The 22135-nt window shown below is 32.2% G+C and overlaps 1 protein-coding gene across 7 annotated transcripts in view; it reads right to left on the bottom strand.

The window, feature by feature from the left end:
- LOC118184793 (cell adhesion molecule Dscam1-like) overlaps positions 1–22135 on the bottom strand; it is a 1226874-nt gene that overhangs the window by 402878 nt on the left and 801861 nt on the right. For all 7 annotated transcript variants that reach the window (XM_085823248.1, XM_085823249.1, XM_085823251.1 and 4 more), the window contains one exon: positions 16590–16827. In XM_085823248.1, the coding sequence (XP_085679374.1) occupies positions 16590–16827 (238 nt within the window). The remainder of the gene's footprint in view (positions 1–16589; positions 16828–22135) is intronic.

Raw genomic sequence — 22135 nt, 5'->3', positions numbered from 1 at the left:
ATCTAATTTTGAATAACGTAGTCCTCCAGCCGAACATGGGGACTTGGAAGCCCGAGTTTTGAATTTTGAATTTGAATAGGAATCATATGGTAACTGTACTTGCGTGTTTGTATTCATTGACCAAAAGAAGAAAATGCTAAAATTTATACAAGAAAAGACCTTAGAAGAAAATGCAGCACGAAAACGTTTGTTTTAATCAAAATTCTTCTAAATGATGAAGAATCTGCATGAATGTTTCTCGCATTGTGGAAAAATTAACGCTACCTAGAGCTATCAAATTTTGAACAACGTTGTCCTCCAGCCTAAGATAGGTACTTGGAAGCGCGAGGTTTGAATTTCGAATTTATTTTATTATCGATTTCTGATTTTATAGAACTTTAACGAATGTTTAATTAACAACCTCAACTATTCCAAAGCGCCATTGTGTGCTCTCATGCTGCACAGACACTATACGTTTTTAAACATCCATGCCTTCTCTGGGACTGGAACCCGGACCCTCCGGCGCGGCAGTCAGCTACGTTAACCACTATACCGGGCGGAAACTATTATTCCAAAGGGATAATTGTTTTCGTTTTGTGATTTTGTGTCGAATCAGTCTGAATGCCCGTTTCGCTTTCTAGACGGTTGCCACCAAATATAATCGCCCTGTATTATATTTGAAGAAATTAAACAGTGAAGAATCTGTATAAATGTATGTATGTTTCTCGCATTGTGATAAAACAACGATACCCAGAGCCATCCAATTTTCAATAACGTAACCCTCCTGCGAATATGGGCATCTGGGAGCGCAATATTTGGAATTTGTTTTTATTATCGATTTCATATTTTGTAAAACTTTAACGAATTTTTGATTAACGAACTCAAGGATTTCAAAGCGAGCAATGGCAACGCTGTACAGAAAAAAAATTGTCTCCTGAGCGTGAGACTGTTTATCGGAAATTCTAAAGATAGACTCAAATTAAAATTATTTTGCCATATTGCTCTTGAACTGAATGTTATGGTTAAAGTGCGAAGAATATGATATTTAATAAATAAAGGTAATACAAAAAATGTTAAAAAACGCCTCTTTGGACGTAAATTAAAATCTGAAACCTTTCAGATTTTCTTTCCCTTTTGCTGTCGTTATTATAATTATTAATTTGTCCAAAAATTCTTTTAGTACAGTTAGTAGGTGAGGGATGGATAATATTTTGCTTTATTACTGAGTATATGCAATCCATTCTCCGTGTTATCTTTCTGCTCTTCACCTAAATCTGATCATGCAGCTTTTCCAAAATTGTCTGGTATGTTAACAAAGTGGCCTTTCAAATGCGTGTTTATGTTTTGTATCGAAATAAAGCTTTCATTGACAAGATAACATTTGAGTGAAATAATTATATCAAGTTAATAATTACATGCAGAAACATTAGAAGAGTACGCAGGATGGGGTAAACAGCTTAGTCAAGTGTAACTTGTTTGACCCCCTTTTATGCTGGTATCTCGTTCCTGTTAGATCAGTTGGGAAAAGTATTTTCTTTAATTAATTATTTCCCATTGTCGAAGTAATTATAAATGATGCTGTCCCAGTGCCAAACTGGCATCAAAACGTTCTGATCTGATCTTGCTATCTTTCGAAAGTCTAAAAGCTTTTTGCAGCTGGAAAAGAAGATTATGGTTAACATTTTCTCACAAGATCCAAGTTTCTATAGCCAGTAAACAAATTTCTTCAAACAAATCACCCGAGGAAACACGGGTAAGGAGAATATTCTTTGCCAAGTGATACAGAACTAGCACTCGAGCGAATTATGCAGCCAAGCTTTATGAGTTGATTGCAAACCACTATTTTGGGAACGTTTAAAACATTTCACGAGCGTTTATCGCAGATTTTCCTCAACCATGATTTTGATAAGTTGTGTGTCTAGTAAATGGATGGCAATTTCGTTCTCCAACACTCAGATTAAAATTGCAGTTCGGAAACTCTTAAACCATGTGCAAATCATCTAAGCATTTACAGCATCACTTCAAACTACATTTGCAGTATCGTCAGTTAAGTTAAAATTTTGAAAGCGATATAGCATGTCGCAAATTCTTCTTTTGAAAACTGCCCATGCATAAAGAAGAAGAAGAAGAAGAAGAAGAAGATTAGGGCATTCCCCGTATCGAGAACTCAATCTCATTCCGGGTCCACTCCCCCTTTGGGCACATCATGGTGGTTCAACCTCCACTATTACCCTCCAGGAGAGCAGCGCACCACCTGGGGACGAACCCCAGGCAGCACCGGTCGTCTAATGCTCCTACCAGTCGCTTGGGCGAGCCCGTCGCAGCGGGACATTACCCAGCGACCCCGGGGGAGACCCCCGGGTTATTAGAACCACGCCGCGCTAGGACGTGCCAGACTGCGGGGCCGGCCAATAAGTGACCTTTCCCAGAGCCTTCAGAACCACCAAGTTCATAAATTTTATACCCCCGTGGCCGAGACTGCCTAGTTACAGATCCTAACCAGTAGCTTCGCAGAGTTCTCTACGTCGACCCCCGGGGGGGCCATGCATAAAGATGTATGCAAGGTCGTATATAGTTAGTTCTCCAGTATGAATGGAACATAATCTATACCAGCTAAATTTTGAATAAAAAAAGAATGGCAGAGATTTCTAACACATAAATTTGCAACTTTTATAACAACAGTATCATTATCATTATAAGGGCATATCCCCCGATCCTCCTAGCTGGCAAAAGCCGGTTATATCGATTTCTGTCTAGCTATTTATTTCTATATGTAGCCGCTGAAGGGGGATAGTGGTTAGTGACTCTAAATGCCGGGTTCAAATCCCGGAGAAGGCATGGATTTTTGTAAATGTATAGTGTTTGTGAGGCATGACGGCTCTCTAAATAAGTCCTCTCGATAGGTTGTTGGTAGAGGAAGAGAGCTGGGAGACGCTCGGTCCGAATCCCCCTCCCGGGTTGCTCTCTTTCTAAACTAGGGATGAAAGTCATTATAGTCGTTATGTCACCTATATGGCGCCCAGCGCTGTTGCTTACAACAGGCACAGTCTTGCACACCTTGTCACGATGAATTTCGCGGGCTTCCGAAGTAGCACACGGCGTTGCAAACTGGTTCGAGAGGTTGCAAAGTGGTCGTGGTAACTTTTATGACGTCTTTACAACGTTGCGAAGACGCAAAACATTTGCCGTTGCATCTTGGCAATTTATCGACGTTGCTGAAACGTCATGATATGACCGCTTTCAGACGTGGTCGTTTTAGCATTTTTTTCATAGTTCATCAGCGTTAATTTTAGAATGAAAAGAGACTAAATCTGATCTTTCGAGAATCTGAAGTGCGCATAAGATTTACTTTGTTTCATTAATTTATTTCACCTAAATGTATTAATCTTAGGTAGATTCATATAATGAAATATAAATTTAATATAAATACTTTTGATATATTAAATTTAATTAGTACTAAAATACGTGCTAAATAATTGTTTAAAATAATTAATATTTAAAATATTTTTTTATAAATATTATAGCAAAGTATTTAAAAATGAAACTAATCTTTAAAGTTATTAAGTTATGCATTTTATATATTTTAAAAAATTATATTTCCAAAATCAATGCAAATCACATGTTAGCAATTATTTTATTGCTGAAATATGTTTTTATTATTTTTGAAGTAAGGACGAATTTATTTCAATTAATATGGTGACATTATATGAAACATTTTACCGCATACGGTGCAAAAAGTACAATTTTCGCGAAGATATCATTGTGCGTGAAGATGTATTCACGCATAAAAATGGGGGCGATTTTAAGAATTCTGAGAAAACGTCCAATGTTAAAAGACGATGCATATTTAATGGCTGTCCACGGAAAACTCATCGACAGTCAGGAGAAGCAGAACGGTACATTATTTACCGGATGCTTAAATAAACGAATGTCTCGAGATTTGTGCGCTTTTTCTAGCTCCCAAATTCGAACAAGTAACTGCGCAATTAATTGAGATTCTAGCAGTTCTTTCGAGTAATTTGGTAAAGATGCCATCTGTAAGGCGTTTAAAAAGATTGACTTCATGTTTGAAATTGAATCAAGCAATGAGTGATATAAATAATATTGCTTATATTAAAAGTAAATGTAATGCTCTGTCAATCAAAGAACACATTGTGAATCTCCTCATTGTTCTGTATCTACTTACTTCAATTGCCTTCAGCGAGTGAAATCTCATTGCTAAAAGCTCCTGTTTGGAAGCCTCTGAATTGAGGAAGCGTCATTGTGAAAATGCTGAATTTGTGCTTATTTTGTTTGTGAATAGAAATAAGAAATTCTACAATGCTAATCTTAAATATAGTGTTCGTGAAATAGTGTTGTGTGTGTTTCCGGTAGTTAAAAAGTTATATGGTTCTGTTCTCCAATCTCTGTGGTTCCAGCGGAGCAATATTTGCACACCCTTATTGTAAAAGCACTTTCTGGTTTTGCTGAAAATGCAATCAATACAGAAGCAGCAACAATTCAAGCTGTTATGGTATGTTCATTATTTTCAAAATATAAAGAATAATATGACTGCTGAAGATGAATTAAATAGTATATGTAATGGCAAGGAGCAGTACATTAAGATTAATAATAATGCACATTCTATAGTATATTGTCTTTTGTATAGTATGCAGAAAAGGCTAATGATTTTAAACTCTGTAAGAAATGTTTGATCGAAAAACTAGTGTTAAGGAAACATTAGAATTTCTTTGATATATTGTAATTTATAATCATGTGATATTTAATTGTGTAATATTAAAAACACTAAATATTTGTTATTGGTTGCAAATTGCAATTTTATTACTTTTCGTTTGGTATCTATTCTTCCGAACACTGTGTAATTCGCGTTTTTTTAAATATTGCCGTTGTGTATGTTTATTAGATTATCTCAATAATGAATGTTGGAAATTAGATTTTATTTTCTATTAAATTTAAGTATATTCTATTTTCTTCGCTTACCTTTTATGTGCTTGTGATAACAGAGAAATTCATAACAAATAGAAACAAAACGTTTCATCGTGTGCTATTTAACCAAGAGCTTACGCTAAGTACGTGAAAACGTACCAGTCCAATACTATCGTATGCTATATTATTTAAATTATTTCTATAGAGTAGCAAAAGGAAAGTTATTGATTATAAAATGTGCATGAAATAATCATTGTAATCTACCACTATTTTAAAATGTCGAAACTAAAAATAAGTAAATACATTAACATATGATTGAAAAAAATGCTATTAAGAAACATCAGCATTACTAATAAATACTGCAATCCATAAGTATTGCACTTTTAATTGCTTATTATTTTTAAAAACACAAATATTTTTATTAATTGGAAATTTTTGTTCCGTTACCTTCCTTCTGCTATATTTTCAAATACTACTAGTTCATGTTTTTTCTTAAATAGTACTGTCATGTATATTGTTTGTTAGGTTATTATTTCATATTAGATATGAATATGGAAAGTTATTAGATTTAGGTATATTTTCGTATAAATATTTTGATCACATTTATTAACTACTTTATACTGTCTTTCATTTGCATATCTTGGAGATATAGAAGTTAACGGTTGTATTTTTTACTTTGAAACGCGAATAAATTTATACTTGAGTTCAGGTAAAATACTGATTATGTGACCTCAAGAACCGCTTCCTAATTTATCATGAAAGGGGCAATTTTCAATGTCTATAAGATTTAACAGAAATAAATGTGATAACGCTGTTATCAGAAACGCACTTTTTTTACCCACATATATATCTTTACTTTTATTTGTGTCTAATTGAGTTTTATTTACTTAAAACCTACTATTAATGCTATATATTTATAATAACCACTTTCATAATTACTCTAACTTAAGGAAAAAAATTGATGAAATCTTAAATAATCGTAACTTAAGAGTTTAAGTTATTTAAAAAATATAGTTTAAAGTACTGAAAATAATTAAGGCTATTATTAATTATGCATATTTAGTCTAAAGATAAATTTAAAAACTATAGTTTAAAGTACTGAAAATAATTCAGGCTATTATTAATTATGCATGTTTAATCTAAAGAGAAAAAATTATATTATCTTCTGGTTTTCAGGAAATTATAAAATATTTAAACTTTAGATAAATACAAGGAATACAAAATTTTAAAAAAGAAGAAAATATTAATTATTAAGCTTATTTTTTTTTTTTTTTTTTTTTTGCATAAATTAATATGTAACAAAAGGACAAAATAACGACATTTTCACAACTGTTACAAAAAGGTAGAATTTTGCGAACATTTAGGCGTCTTTAAGACGTCGTCATACGATGCTTTCACAACCAAAATATCACCTGCAAAAGACGCAATAAGGACGTCTATGCGACAAAAACCTGATCTGCGAAGACGTAATAAAGACTTCTTTGCAACGGTTGCAAAACAGTGGAGTATCGAGGACATCTGGGCGTCTTAAAGTCGACATATTGCAACGCTTTTGCAACACGGCTCACGACCAGTTTGCAACGTCGTTACGACGTTGTCGTGCTACTTAGGTTGTTTTGATGTTGCTGTCAAACAAGTGAAATAAGTGACAACACATTTATATATGGAGACAGACATACACCAGATTTGATAAATAAATAGGTAAGTCATATATACACATATGAAAGCTCATTCACTTATAGATATATACATAAATGATTCGATTAATAACGTTTGACTCAAGTGAAATCCTTATTTTAATAGACAAAAGGGTTTACTGGTACCTCGGAGGAAAGTTTTAGGATTTATTTTAGGTTTTTGTCAGCCAAAAAATAATGATCAGAAGTTCTTGCTGATCTTATGAGTTATTAGGTCTTTAATTATTTCCTCCTTCAGCATAACAAAAGGAACCGTTTAGGAATTATTTTCTTCTGTATTTCCTCATAGCAATTCGCTTAGGTTTATTTTCTGTCGTCAATACACATCTGTTAGCGGAAGTACCCGATGCCAGTTAAGTTAGATTGAGAGTAATGCATGTAACAACACAGAGAACGATATCGCTGCAATCCTTCTCTAATAACGATGCAAAAAATACGTTTCTTAGTCATACATTATCCTGTCTAATGCGATATAGATCCCACATTAAAAAATTTCGATTGAAAAATAAACTAATTCTCTCTCCTTATATCAAAAACAATGCCACGCAACTTTTAATGATTTTCGTCTTTCTGTTCAAATGGTCGTAAAAGCTCAAGTTAAACCCAATACTTCGCCTATATTCAATTTTAGTCGATTCAATGTGGCAAAAAATGGATCATAATTGATCAGAAATCAATAATGCGAACAAACACATAAAGAGGCATTCTACTTTTATACAGATTTTGTAAAACTTAAAAATTTCCGATTAACAGACTCTACGAATTTGAAACCCAGCAGTAGCAACAATTTTCGAAATCTTCGAGCATCTTTATCTCCACCGCGCTAGACTGTTGCCTCTCGGAAAAATGAGTGCGAAAGTTTGAGTTTTCAGAGTTTCTAATTAATATCTTGACTAATTAAAGTCGTACGAAGATGGGCATAGTCGAAATGGCTTCCTACGAATTTTTGGAATCGGGAAAAATGTATTTAATGTTTGGCTATGCTATTTTTATTTCATTGTAAAACTTAGAAATTTTTTATTAACAAACTCTGTAAAGACATTAGGATTTTTTGGAAGCAGGAGACTTGAAAAATGAGCAACGCCTTCACAGGGAATCGAGCCACGGTTCTCTAAAACATGCGCCCAGCGTGCAGACCACCACACCACGAAGACATGCTAAGAAAGCAGAAGAAATACGTTATATACTCGCCCTTTTAAAGAGCGACTGTGGTTTTTAGGGGACCCATTCACCAAATCCTGGGTGTGGAGAATCATCATCCACCACCCTTTTATTTCGGGTGCCACTGTAGACGCATTAGGATTTTTTGGAAGCAGGAGACTTGAAAAATGATCAACGCCTTCGCCGGAAATTGAACATCAGATCTCTGGAAGACGGGCCCAGCGTGCAGACCACCACACCACAAAGGCATTCTAAGAAGGCGGGAGAAATACCTTATAACTCTACGATTTCAATGCGAGTAGTGGCAACATGTCTCGAAATAAAGCTTTTAATCTCCAGCATGCGAGACTGTTGCCACTGAGAAAAATGAGGACGAAAATTATCGTTTTACCGAGGTTTTACTTAATATATCTGATGTTAACATTTTTTTTTTTTTTTTTTTAAAGTGGACGTTGATCTTTTCCAGGACCCAGAAAGTAATTGTAGAAAGTTCGGTGACGATAGCTATAGTAGTGACGGAGTTATTAGAGTATAAACAAACAGACTTTCTTCTTTATATACTATATAGATAGACATGTACACCTTTTTTGTCTCTTCTCCACTCTCTCTCTCTATATATATATATATATGTAATAATTAAAATAAATACTATTAGTTAATGAAAATAATAACTAATTCTCTAATATTGCTAGTAAACTATCTATTTTCAGGATTTCAAAGATTACGATTGTTAAACAGAGCATATTTACTAGCATACAGGAGGGATGCATTTTGTATGCTGAGAGGATATACATAAACTAATCTGCTATGATAAAAGATATTCAAACAATACATAAACTTAAAATACAGAAGAATGCATAGCACTAGGCTCGATCTGCAAAATAATAACAAATGTAATTTTAGAACATATTTATATAAGAACAGTTACAACACGAAGGCACTAACATATAAAATAGTTACACGTTCAAAGATCACTTGATTGAGAAGTATTTTTGATCTTCTGCTTTACTTAACTATTGGCAATGTGCTTGTCAGAAAAATAATGAAGCTCAATGTACAACACGTGCTTTCCCCTGTGATTAACAGGAAATATTTCCTAACAAGAAATAAGGTATATCAGGAAATTAGATAAGTTTAACATGCAGTATACAGTCTGCACAATTTCTAATACGAATTTTTGGGTACAATACCGCCTGCATCCAAAACAAAATAAAATAGTCATGGTGAAGTTCTGCGAATTTTAAATAAAAATTATTTTTGCAGATGATACAGAAATAAAGATTACCAGTAACTTTAATGACAGTCTATGTCAATTTAATTTAAGTCATTAACTCCATAGATATTTATAAGATATTATGCAAAGAGTGTAGCGATTACGTCAAATTTATATTTATAATGGTACTGACGGTGCTATGCGAAATAATACAAATAAGCAGTGGATTGACTGACTTATCACCAGTTGAGTTGCTGTATTCTCTGTTAGATGTTAGATGACTATCAGCATATGTACTCAGTTGGTGGAGCATTCTGTTGTCGTTAGGTCCAGCCAAAAACCTCTGTGAAATATTAAAATCTGTCGTGGAATTCATAAAGTTACTTCGAAAAATGGCTATTTTTGACCTGTGGCTATTAAAGTTACTAAAGAGATCCTGTCGAAACGTTGACATTGTTGAAGGGGTATTTTAGGAATGTTTTATTCATTGTGATTCTAAGTTTACAGAGAACATTTACTGTCTATGGTAACTTGTATATAATTGAAGTCTGTGGTAACTTGTACATAATTGAAGTCTGTGGTAACTTGTATATAATTGAAGTCTGTGGTAAATTGTATATAATTATTATAATAATAAGTTATTTAAACTGAGCAGATACTGAAAAAACTAACTGGCTAAATTAATGTTCATCCAAAAAGTTTTTTTTTTTTTTTTTTTTTTTTTTTTTTTTTTTTTTTTAATCATAAAAAAAAAAATGCATTACGAGTACCAGAGGAAAAAAAATCATCTACCCGCGTCGCCAAAACATAACTAAAACTGCGGTCATACTAACAGCGCCATCTGAATCGACTTAATAATAACAGCTACGGTTCATCGTTCTGAATGCTGTTTACCTAATACCCTGTGCCAGTAAAGTCGCTGAATGCTGGTAGTTCAGTCCGAGTATTGAATCTCGGCAAAAGGACATAAACTTAAAATACAGAAGAACGTATTGCACTAGGCCCGATCTGCAAAATAATAACAAATATAATTTTAGAACATAGTTGTATAAGAAAAGTTACAACACGAACGCACTAACATATAAAATAGTTCCTTTCGTGGAGGACTTTCCTTAGAAAGTCCTTCACGAAAGCATCCCATATTAAATTTTTCCCCGATGGTGGGATTCAGCCGTTTATAAATATTGGTCATTACAAAGGCCGTAAATGGTGGTCACTTTATTATGAAGGCACCTTATAGTGAGGCACCTTTACCTCTTATGATGGGACGGACAAATTACATCCATGCCGGGATTCGAATTCTGGCCGTTCAGTACGGCAGTCCGAGTCACTAAGCACTTTCCCGTCTGGGCGGCCTGGCCATCTTAAATAATCTGCATTTTGGAAGAAAAGTGTCTTTGATTTTTGTTATCTTTAATTTAATCCAAGACAGGTTCAGATGGATAAAAAATAATATTTATGCAATCGCTTAATACAAGCTCACTTATAAACATGCCTACGACACGTTGGAAATAAAATGAACAGAACACGTTCATTAAAATATTCCAAATTAAGATCACTCAGCTTTGATATAATATGTATTGTATGCATTTTATGAACATAAATTCTTAGGCTTTCAGAGTTTTACCTGCATTCTGCATCATTTTTTGAGTTTTACAGGAAAGTGTAACTTTATGTAAAAGAAATCCAGTATAAACCACTGTTTATCATATCTCCTTATCTGAAATATTAAACTGCAAGCGGCATGCAGACGATCAACTAAGTCCATTGGTGTTGTCACTACGTTTGGATACACGGCGCATGCATGACGCGATATGCGCAGCAAACGTTTTAAACATTATCGTCTAGAAAGATATGTCAGTACTGTTGTTGATATGTCCAATAATGTATTTTCTTCTTGCACCGACAGTGGCGTCATTCTTTGTTTTTCGTATTTTTCTCCTAAAGTATGGATCGTACAGGAACGCTTCTTTGGGCAGTTTTTATGTACTCCCAACGAGGAATCTAGCTGTGCAGAATTTATGCGGTCGTTTTGGGACACCCTGTATTGGCTTAAATAAAGGAAATTCAGGTTAGTAAATTTGTCTTTAACTTCCTAAAGATGCTTCAAGAAGGAGAACGGGTTTATAATATGAGAAATTGTCTTTTAAAAACTTTTCAAAAATTTACATGATTTCAAAATTACGTAATTACAGCCATTTTCACACAATAAAAAGAAGAGCTACGATAATTCTTTTCAGAAATCATATGCTTCTGAAATGGTATATTAATTAAACTTTATTTATTTATTTCAGAATTTTTACATTTCTGCAAATGGATAAGTTTTTATCGAATCAAAACATTATTTTTAAAAATGTTTTACGAAATTTTAACATAGTAATTTTTGCCAGTATTTGTATGTAATTCTCAATGATTTTAAATAATGGCATCTCAAGTTATGTTGATCGCGTAGAAATGAACATTTTATCGAGTAAAGGGAGATTAATTTTAGCTATGGAAAATTTTTTACTCTTTCTTGCCTTCCCTTTGTCTCTCCCGAACGTGCTCCGGATAAAAATTTTAAACTTCCCATTCCCTCGCTGCTTCTTCAAAAAAGAGATTTCAGATGACGATTATATAAGACTTTATGCAGATATTTCCAGTCATAGATGAGGTAGAAAACAATTTCGTTATAAAATTTAGCTATTTACAGGATTTTCGTATAAGATAAACAATAAACATTCGCGACTCCTATATTAGCAAATATGATGTCTAACAAATAACAAATTTAACAGTGACATAAATTTTCATTGAAAATTTCACATTTTGCGTAACTACACTTTATGCCACTAAGAAAAATTTCTCATAATTAATTCCACATATCAAACTGACCTCATATTGATGTAGGCAAAATATTTTTTCCTTAGTATTAAATATACATTCTATCAAAAGACTAAATTTCTTTACAAATATTCAAGTGAACAATACAATTGTTCTAGTACTACATATTAAAAGAGTATGTGTGTTAATATTATAGAGAACAACAATCAGCTTATTTTTATAAGGTGAGATATATCAATGCTTTATTACGCATAACATCGCAGGAAAAATGAGATAAATTACATAAATTTATATCTTTTGCCTGATATACATAATTTTATTTTTAATATGCGCAGCAGATAACATTATTTATAATGTACAATCTGTTATAAATAATAACAAAAAAATCATAATTTACTATCTGTAAAGAAATAATTATGTGGAAAAAATGCGTAGTTTCAGTACCAGTTTTAAAAAAGACGTTTTTAATGGTATAAATATTTCCTAAAATGGCTGTAGAAAAGAATAGTATTTTCCCAATATGATCACGTTGAGAAGGAAAGCTATTGCACGGATTATCAGTGATTAAAGAAAAGTACATTAGTAAATTTTCAGAACGCATATAAATGTAGGCACTAATCCAATTTCTATCTTAAAGGATGTTTTATGTATAAATGGGAAGACAGTCGGTCAATTCAAAACACTATTCCAACTCATTTGAATGGTGCTGCCATCTATTGCAAATAATGATAAATACACATCCGTGGAGCATATATTTTCCTAATTTTAGCGAATTTCCGCAAATGCATTATTTTTTTAATAACACCTAAGTTAGAAAATTGAAAACTAAAAGCCTTAAATAACCTTCTTCCCTCTATAAAAGAGTATCTTTATAACAACTCTGATGTTTGGATCGTTTTTGAAAGAAATACTGTTTGAAAACATACCAATGCGTAAATTAGTAAGATATGTAAGTAGTAAATATAGTAAGTAGTTTGGTAGAACATATTAGATTGTACGGAATTAGGAATATTTTTCATAATTACAAGCGATTTTATTTTATTCTCAAACACTATTCTCATATTTTGTCTCACAGACATATGGTACTTAAATTAATCGTTCTCATAAATGACACATGCAGATTAAAATTCACAGTCTTTCCCTTCTCGAGTAATACACACAATACTTTAATATCAAGTAGATAGACACAATTAAAAACAGCGTGTTTGGAGATGCAGTATGCCAGATGGATGAAAATTTAATTTAAAATAAAAAAGGAAATAAAATAACAGAAAATTTTCTCTTATATTAGTGATTATTGTAGGATTTATAGTCATTATAGATTAGGGATTCAAAGTTAAATATCTCAATGGATTTTAAATATTATAGAATCTAATTTTTATTTAAAAATAGTTGTTATGCGAACAATAAATCCTTCCTTACTGAGGAAACATTACTAATGCTCCTATAAAATTTTTTATTGCTCCAAAATCAGTAAATTCATTTTCTAATATATAAAAAACAATTTATAATTTCTTCATTTTTAATGCCCCATAAATCTGCACAAAATTTAAAAATTATAAGAATTAGCAAATTAGCTTATTGAGTGTGATTAGCTTCGGAATAGTTCACTATAAAACTAAGTTTTTACCTTTTCTTGTACTATTTTTTAAAGAGGATAGAGGCAAAAGTACATTTTAGTTCAAATGATAACCGATAGATGGCGCTGTTTACCTGGTACTAAAATGAGAGCATGAAGAAACAACATCCATTTCTTTACAATTGTACATACGGCATATAAATTTGTAAAATAATTTAATACTGCTAATACCGTATTCTCACATGTATAAGCCGCACGTATGTCCCCCTTACCCGGCTTAAAAGTTCCTGCCTGGAATTTTTGCAATCATTGGTCTCAGTCATATACTTCTAATCACATTCATGTTTCGGCAATGTCAAATTAAAAAATAATAATAATAATAATTTTGGCTAAATAACGAATTCCAACTTTTAATGTTGTCTCCCTGTTCCTATAATTATACTTAAGAGAGCTTTATAACCGTTACGAAAAAATAAAATTTTGAGAAGTTTGACATCCGTACGAGGAAAATTAACCGAGATATTTAACTTCTAAATTTGTAGTTTTTGATGCCATTTTAGACTTGCCTTCAGGGTCAATTAATTACGTTAGAAAAATTAGAGAAAACAAGTCTATTGTATATAAGTTTAATGTAACAACAAAAAAAATGGGCATAATTTAATAAGCCGTACAAAGAAGTCATGTTGTGCTCACATCAGATTTTTAGCACAGGACGTTGACAAAGGGGACGATATTTAAAAAATAGAAAATTGACCAGAGCAGCAACAAATGCTAAAAATTACGGTTTTGGAATTTTTTATATTTTTGTTAAATATTTTGCAAGTATTATGTTCTGTGTCAAATATTACATTATATTAATTATTTTCTATACCTAATGTTTGTAAAGAAGATTTTAACCATTTTCCTGCTGTTCTTTTAAGTAAAAATTCTACCTCTTATTTATTTTTATCATTTTACCCTTATCTGTATAGCAGTTAAAGTAAGAATAAAGGTAGAGGTAAATGACATACACACACATTAAAATAACCTTACACTTCCTTCAGAATATGGTACAAAAGTATCAGATTATGTTTCTGAACTGATAAGTAAGGTATAACCTGATTATATAACATCCGATAATTAATCGATAAAAACCTTAGCAAAAGAGACAATTTCTCGCATTTAAAATGTTACACACTGATGAACTTTCACACTGAAATGAGTTTTCTAGAATTACTATTAAATGAATGCATTAGTAGCTTAAGAGCGAATTAAGAAAAAAAAAAAATGTAAAAATAGAATAAAAAAAGAGGAAACTTAGTTTTAAGGAAACAAACTAATCGATTTCATTTATTTGATAGGGTAATAAAATTATTTTCTTCAAAATCTTTCCTTTTTTTTTTTTTTTTTTTTTTTTTTTTTTTTCAATACAAAGTTCGAGAATTCTTGAACGGAAATAAATATAAATGAATCACTTGAAATAATTAGTAGATGTGGAAAAAAGAAAAGCTGCGAAATGAAACCATGTAATTAAAATTTGTGTAAAGTTACATCCCCCCCCCCTCCAAAGAAAAGGATTTCGCTAAAAATATGTTTAAAAAAGTGTTTGCTTAGTTTTTTTTTTTTTTTTTTTTTTTTTTTTTTAAATCCTTAAAAAAAAAAAATGCAGTTGTCTGTATGTGAACTAAAATCCTTTTATTACAAAAATGCTAAAATAATTCTTAATGTCGCCGTTTAGTCAAGATTTTGTTGTCTCTAGATTTGTTGTTGTGACAGTTGACAATATTTAGCATAGGCGTCAAAAGCATTTCTTATTAATTATAATAGTTGGGAAAATCCTGTAATTATAAAACTTATAAAATTAAAAATTACATGAATTAGCTTCTTTGAGAAAAGATTTTTAAGGCAGAATATATAATAAGTATAAATATTGTTTTTAAATCTTGGAATTTGGTAAGCAATTTATAATTGCAACTAAAAGGTAATATAATATCTTATGCTACATCAAGTGACAATAATAACCAGGTCATTTGCCTTTTGATGTTGAATTAGACAGACATGCGCACTGACTGCTTCTTGTTTACAGCCATAGTTATTCTTTAGATCTTAGTTCACCAATGCAATTATTGTTCATCATTTGCAAACAATTACACTTTCTTAACGGCATTATTTTTATCAGGTTCCTCCCCCCCCCCAAAAAAAATATAGAGAAATGTGTACTTTTACAGCAAAAATTATATTCATACAAGATGCATAACTTGAAAAAAGAAAAATAATAATTGGCGAATTTGAAAATCGTTAAAAATTAGCTGTCATTAGAATATAGTGTGAACGTCTGGGCAACCTTTTCCAAATAAGATGCTATTGCTGGTGCTGCCATCTGTGTTATCACAGTGGATTTAATTTAAGACACATTCAGAAGTGAGCAACATATTGGTTTGTTTCTTAGAGAGAACCTTACCTACGCAACAACGTAAATCATGAATCTGAGGGATATAAAACCAAATAATCTCAGGAACTTTGGTTGCCATTTTTTATACGTTTAGATACTCTAGACAGCAAAAGGTCGTCATATAAATTATTCGATAATTTTCTTCATTTCTAATCTTACGTTAGAATGTGTGGAATTTGCATGCGCTTAAGAAATAAAAGAAACAAACGAAACATAAAAAAAAAAAAAATTATTAAAATCTAAAAAGCTACAAATAATAAATTAAGATATGCAATCAATAAATCATATATGAAAATGCCAATTTATTAAGGATATCTTATATTACTTTATTATTACTTTATGATTCTTAAAACTGTTTAACTATCAATCTCAAGATTTCTATCCTCAAACAACTGCATTAATATGATAAAAGTAACAGAATATCAAACAACATAAAAATAACATTGATAACAAAACTAAAGTTTTAAAAATGCAAGAAAACACAAATTTAACATTTCTAGTAGTGCAACCTAACATTTTTAGATTCTGGTTTACAAAATTAAATTTAACCGTTGTAATTATTTGTCTATACGTGTTGAAAAAATTTTAAAAATCATAATAATTTCCATATTATAGAAATTAATTTAAAATTATTCTGTTACCAGCAAATATATGACTGTTTAACGAAATGAAAGGACGTTTATGACAAAAAGTTAGCACAGGCAATTATCTTCTCTTTGGAACTGGATTAGTTACCCTAAATCGTGGATATCTCACTGAAATAAACATCCAGTGTTTACTCACCGTACTCTAATGTTTGAACTGTGACTTCTTCTGAATGTGGTCCGCTTCCAGCTTTGTTGAATGCCTGTAGCCTTATGACGTACTGAGTAAATCGCCGAAGGTTGGTTAAGTGATGTTCCTCTCTCATATCACCACTGGAGTCAAGCGTTTTGTAAGTGTAAGTATCCGGAGAACGAAGAACTTTATACCCCAAATAATATCCTTTGATGGAGCCTCTTCTCATGTCTTTCGGAGGTGCCTAAGCAGGAAGAAGAAAATACGTATATAAATTAAACCATCTTCTGTTATTCAAAAGCTTAAATTATATAAAATCGAAAGAGATACTACAGATAATTAAATACGAATATACAAATATAGATATAACTTCGTTTTTAGTCGGGGTATAAACGATTATTTTGTCGCGAGATGCCCACCAGCTGCAGAGCGATAAAATCGCTGAACACTGGTAGTTCTAACCTGGGATCGATACCAGCAAACGGCTGGCTGTATGAGGATTTTTCGTGCTTTTCCTCATGGTCACGCGTACAGGAGTCAATTTCCCTTTGAACGTCCTCCGCGAAAGCGTCCCTCTCCTTAGACAGATAGCCCTAGTGTACTTTGCCATAATCACCCGGACCAAGCCTGACCAAACTATAGCCAGGGACACAGCATGCGAAATATATTTTATTAATCTCAATAATAGTGAAATTTTAATAAAACTATCAGTTATGTGTATTGTTAATTACATGAATAAAATGCAATATAAATTATTAAAGCCCGGATATTTTGGTGGAGAGAAATTCTCAGTTTAATAGACTTAAGGAGCAGGTTAGCGGAAATATGGTGGATGTGAAACTGTACACGATATATGCACACAGTTTAAACTACAATTTATTAAAAAAAAAAAAAAAAAGATTAAACATTTGTGAATTGAATTCTTTTATTAATTATTTGAACTTAATTACAGAAGCATTTCAGTGTTAATATTCTGTGTTCCGAAAAAGCATGTACTTGCATTAAGATTAAATCCCGTACAACATTAACACTAAACAAACAAATAATTATGTTTTTATGCAGCTGAAAACCGCTCTAAGAGAGTTTTTCTCCACCTTGGCCTAGACGCCAAGCACCTGTCAAAAGTTATGATTCTGAAATAACCTTTAATGATTCCAGTTAAACTCTTTCCTTATTATTGAAATATTTGTCAATGCTGCATTAATTCGCTTCACTATTTTTCAAACTGGATTTAGGAAATATAAATATATCACCCATGTACAGCACTAAGCTGTACATGGGTTGGTTGGCTGATTTTTTAATGGCACGAAACCTCGAGGGTTATTATGCGCCGGACAAATGGTGAAAAATATTTGAAGATGCAAAACACACTGTATAAAGTGAATTGATGAAATTGACCTGAGATGCTGATGAAGGCATGGAGGAATGACTTGAAATGTCCGGCCACTCTAGCAACAGGTAGATCAGGATAAAAGGGAAATAACTTCAAATCATATAGTAAAAGTAAAAAGGCATGTCTTTAAAAAAAAAAAAAAAAAACTTATGAGGCTGATGTGGGGGTTTCTGCCAATGAGATGAAGGCATGGAGAAATGACTGAGCTGTACATGGGAGAAAGCTTTAAAATATGAGTGACTGTCTAAGTCACTTAATAAGCACTTCTGATAGTAATAATATTAGTAAGGACATTTTCAAAAATCACGCATGTGGTTTTTATCATTTGTAGATTTTTCAGACCTTAAAAATCAAAAGGTGCACTTATTAATAGGCCCATCTATGCGAGGTGACGAAGGTGCTTAGCGGCACAGTAAATCTCTCTCGTAGAATATTCGCCTGACAGCATAATGTTTTCCCTATGCGGGACTCGACGTCCAAAAGGAACATTTCTCAGAACCCGCACATTTCCACGAAACCTACGCAGCTAGGTTACCATTTTTACTTACTAAACAGAATTGAACGCCAGACAGTAATCGATTATTGCTCCGATTGGGATCACATGATCCTTCAAAAACAGAACGTTCATCTGATTGGTTGATTTCTACCCGGAACAAAGCTTCAGACGAAACATTTTCATCAAAGTTTCAAAATATCCCGCATAGCCGGGGACATCCTTTCCGTAGCTAGGCAGGACTTCGCTTCCAGCGGATCTGTTTTTTCCAGAAATTGTCCCGTTTAAACCAGTGCTACCAGAATCTCGTTTCTCAGAAACGTTCCGTCTAACTGGGACCGTCGCTAGATATGATAACACCTTAAGTTAAAAAGAGAAATTGCAGGTTTTGTACTTACAGAAGGTGTTCGCACATTTTTGTAACGATTTTCAAAGATTTTTGTATAAACAAACCTTAGAATTTTATTTTCTAATATGTTCAGTCTGATAGCCCTTTTGTTGAACTAACGTATTACATCTTGATTTAAAAGGTAAGACTTTTTCTTAAAGCATCAAGGCTGATTTTATTCCACTCCTCCTTCACAATCTTCCAGAATCCAACCAAAGTTTGGGGATGCCTCTCATAACGAGCTTGTTTTAAAAGTCCAAATGCACAGTAATCCATAGGACACTTGTTTGGGATGCATTTAAGGAGAATAGCTTCATTTCTCATTTTTTCAAAAAATAGAACACTAGATTTAGAGGTATGGTTTGCAGCCTTATCCAGAGGGAACTTAACACAGTGAAGATTGTTCGGATAAAGAGATGGAAATTTTTCTTTAAAAATAGGTGTGAAAACATATTTCTGATAGGAATCTGAATTAATTTTGAAACTTTTTCTACTTTCCTTATTTTAAGTTTTCCGTTATAAGAGAATCCAGTAATAACCATACAGCCTTTAGAAAAAATTTCTTTGTTTTCTCTGAACCAACATGTTAAGTCTTTTCCTCCTCTTTTTCGGTAGAAAATAGATCCTTTTCTATTGCAATCAAATACGTATATCCAAGCCTCATTAACTGTAACTACGAGTATTATATTTTCATTTTTCACCTGCCAAAATATTTTCATACAGCAATCTGAATATATTCTTACGCTGAGAAACATGTTTCGGCGTTATGCGAAAAACACCATTTTTTTTTGGGGGGGGGATCAGCTTTAAATAAGATTTTATAATTTTATTCACAGTTCCTACAGACAAAATATGCAAAATGATGGATGTTCTGGCAAAACTTGGCACGGATATTTGTCAAGTTGCATAACGTCTGTCAATAATATCCAATAAATAAGCATCCATGAACAGGTGCAACAACGAGTACATAGCAATAAATAAAATACTACAAGTTTAATAACAAATCTTCAGTAATGTGTACCAGTTTCTAATATTTATTAATGTTCAGCAATATGTGGCAAGGCATGAAATATTCTTATAAGCATTCAGCAATGTGTACCTAAATATACCAAGGTTGCTTTAGATACGGGTGGACGTGGCGCTACACCAATTAACCAATATGGTAGAGGGGTGGACCCCACGTCCTCCGTCACTCACTCACTCACAGTTCCTACAGAGATATTAAAGATTTTGCAATAGCTATTTGGAAGACTGGATTTTCCTTTAAAACAAGAGATGCGACTTTAGATTTAATAAAAGCTTAAATACCTTTGTTGGGTATGTATGCATTTTTTGCCTTTTTCCCAGTCAGATGAAAACTTTGAAGTTTATTTCCTTTCATATTAATTATGTCACGTATTTTACGTGTAGAAATATTAAACCCATGCTTTTAACATTTTTTTTTTTTTTTTTTTTAATAATTGAATAAGATCATTTCTCTTCGGACAACGCAGAAATATAGCCTTCGATCCACTGTTTATTTCCAACGACATTTTAAAGAAAAAAATATTTTTAATTTTGCAGATAATAATTTAAACCTTATTCCAACTGGATGTCAGTCACGTTTGTATTTTCAAATTAATATCTAAATTCATGGAAAAAATCAAAGTCGTTACAAAAATGTTTAAACACCCTCTGTATATCATTGCATGTTGAGGAATAACGATATTAATTCTGAACAGAAATAGAAAAATATGCTTAAGATATTTTTTATTACTTTTAAGTTCTCCCTATTTTTTTAATATAGTTGTTGAAAATAGTATTCATCGAAATTAAAACTGTCAGCTTCAAAATACATTCTTTGTATTGTTAAAATTAGTTTTAATCTTCAGAATTAAAACTGCTTATATTATTTGCGAATTCCCTAGGAGTTTTTAGCACCTAGGGAATTCGCGCGAATTCCCTAGAAGTTTTTAGCACCTAGGGAATTCGCGCTCCTTCCTGCTTACTATTGCAATGAGCAAGGGAAAGAAAATTGCCGGTCTGGATACTGACGCCCGGAGCACAGATGTCACCCCTACCTCCGCCACTCGTTACTTAAAATGACTTTAATTTATGCATCATCATTGTATGAAAGGGTTGAAATAATAAAAAAAAAATAATAATAAATAAAGCTTCGTTCAGTTACGGGGTACGTGCGAAATGTAAGATCTCAATGTAAAGTTTTTCACATAACTTTCTAGGTAACTAGGCAAGAGTAATTATTTCCCCTGTTGGACGTGATATATGCTGCCATCTAGTGGTTAATATCATTGTTTGTTAATTGTTAAACAATTGCAAGCATATTAATTCAAAAAATAGTAACATAATTAAATTTACAGTTTTAATTTTTTTGAGAGTGAAACTGTTAACAACCAGCAATATATATTTTCGAATAAATTAAATATTTTATTTTTTTATTACGGTACTTCTGATTTATATGTTCATTTCATATTTTTTTTCTCATACATAATCAATTATATCTGATAACTTACTTATAAATATTAGCTAATATTATCAAATATTTTTACGCGATTAGTTGTTATTTTCTTGATTATTACATGGCATTAAATAATTCCTAGCTTTATGCTGTCATTGCATAACAGATTATTAAAAATTAATAAATTCAATAACTGTTTGGTGAGATTCAAATTAAAGAGTTCAAAGCATTTCGACAGACACTTAAATTACAAAAAGAATTCATTCTCTTCAAGAAGCCCACTGAATAACTCTTGTTGATCAGGAAAAATCTTTATTCCCTCTCCAAATTGAGTCTGATCAAATGATGTTAGCATCACGATAAAATTTTTTGACAGTTCTTACATATTGTAACTTAAGTTGGCATGAAGCTCTAAGCTATGTATTGCATGTATTGATAATGATCAGCTCAGATAAGAAATGCAAAATATTGTATAAGATAAGATAGCATATATTGCTTTCAAAATTGATTTAGGAATCCCCTTGACTTCATAAAACTTTCAAAAAATGACAAAGTGGTTCCGAAATATTAATGCAAATTTAAAAGTGAAAAAAAAATCAATCATAAATGTTCTCTAAATGTGGAAGCAGGTATTCAGAAGGGAAACGATAAGACTGTTACAGCGAGGTTAAGAAAAAGGGACATCCGCGATGCGAATATACGATATACGTATGAAAATATACGTATAAAAAATGTATTTTCTTTATAGTACAAAAAATTTCTTTTAATGTAACTGTCATGTTCTTGTGTTTTCTTAAAATAACCTTTCAAAATGCAGTTT

The sequence above is a fragment of the Stegodyphus dumicola genome, chromosome 9 (assembly GCF_044657685.1).
Source record: "Stegodyphus dumicola isolate Sdum_Otavi_A_Nest chromosome 9, ASM4465768v1".
In the NCBI taxonomy this organism is placed as follows: domain Eukaryota; kingdom Metazoa; phylum Arthropoda; class Arachnida; order Araneae; family Eresidae; genus Stegodyphus; species Stegodyphus dumicola.
This window is presented reverse-complemented; position numbering and strand designations above follow the sequence as displayed.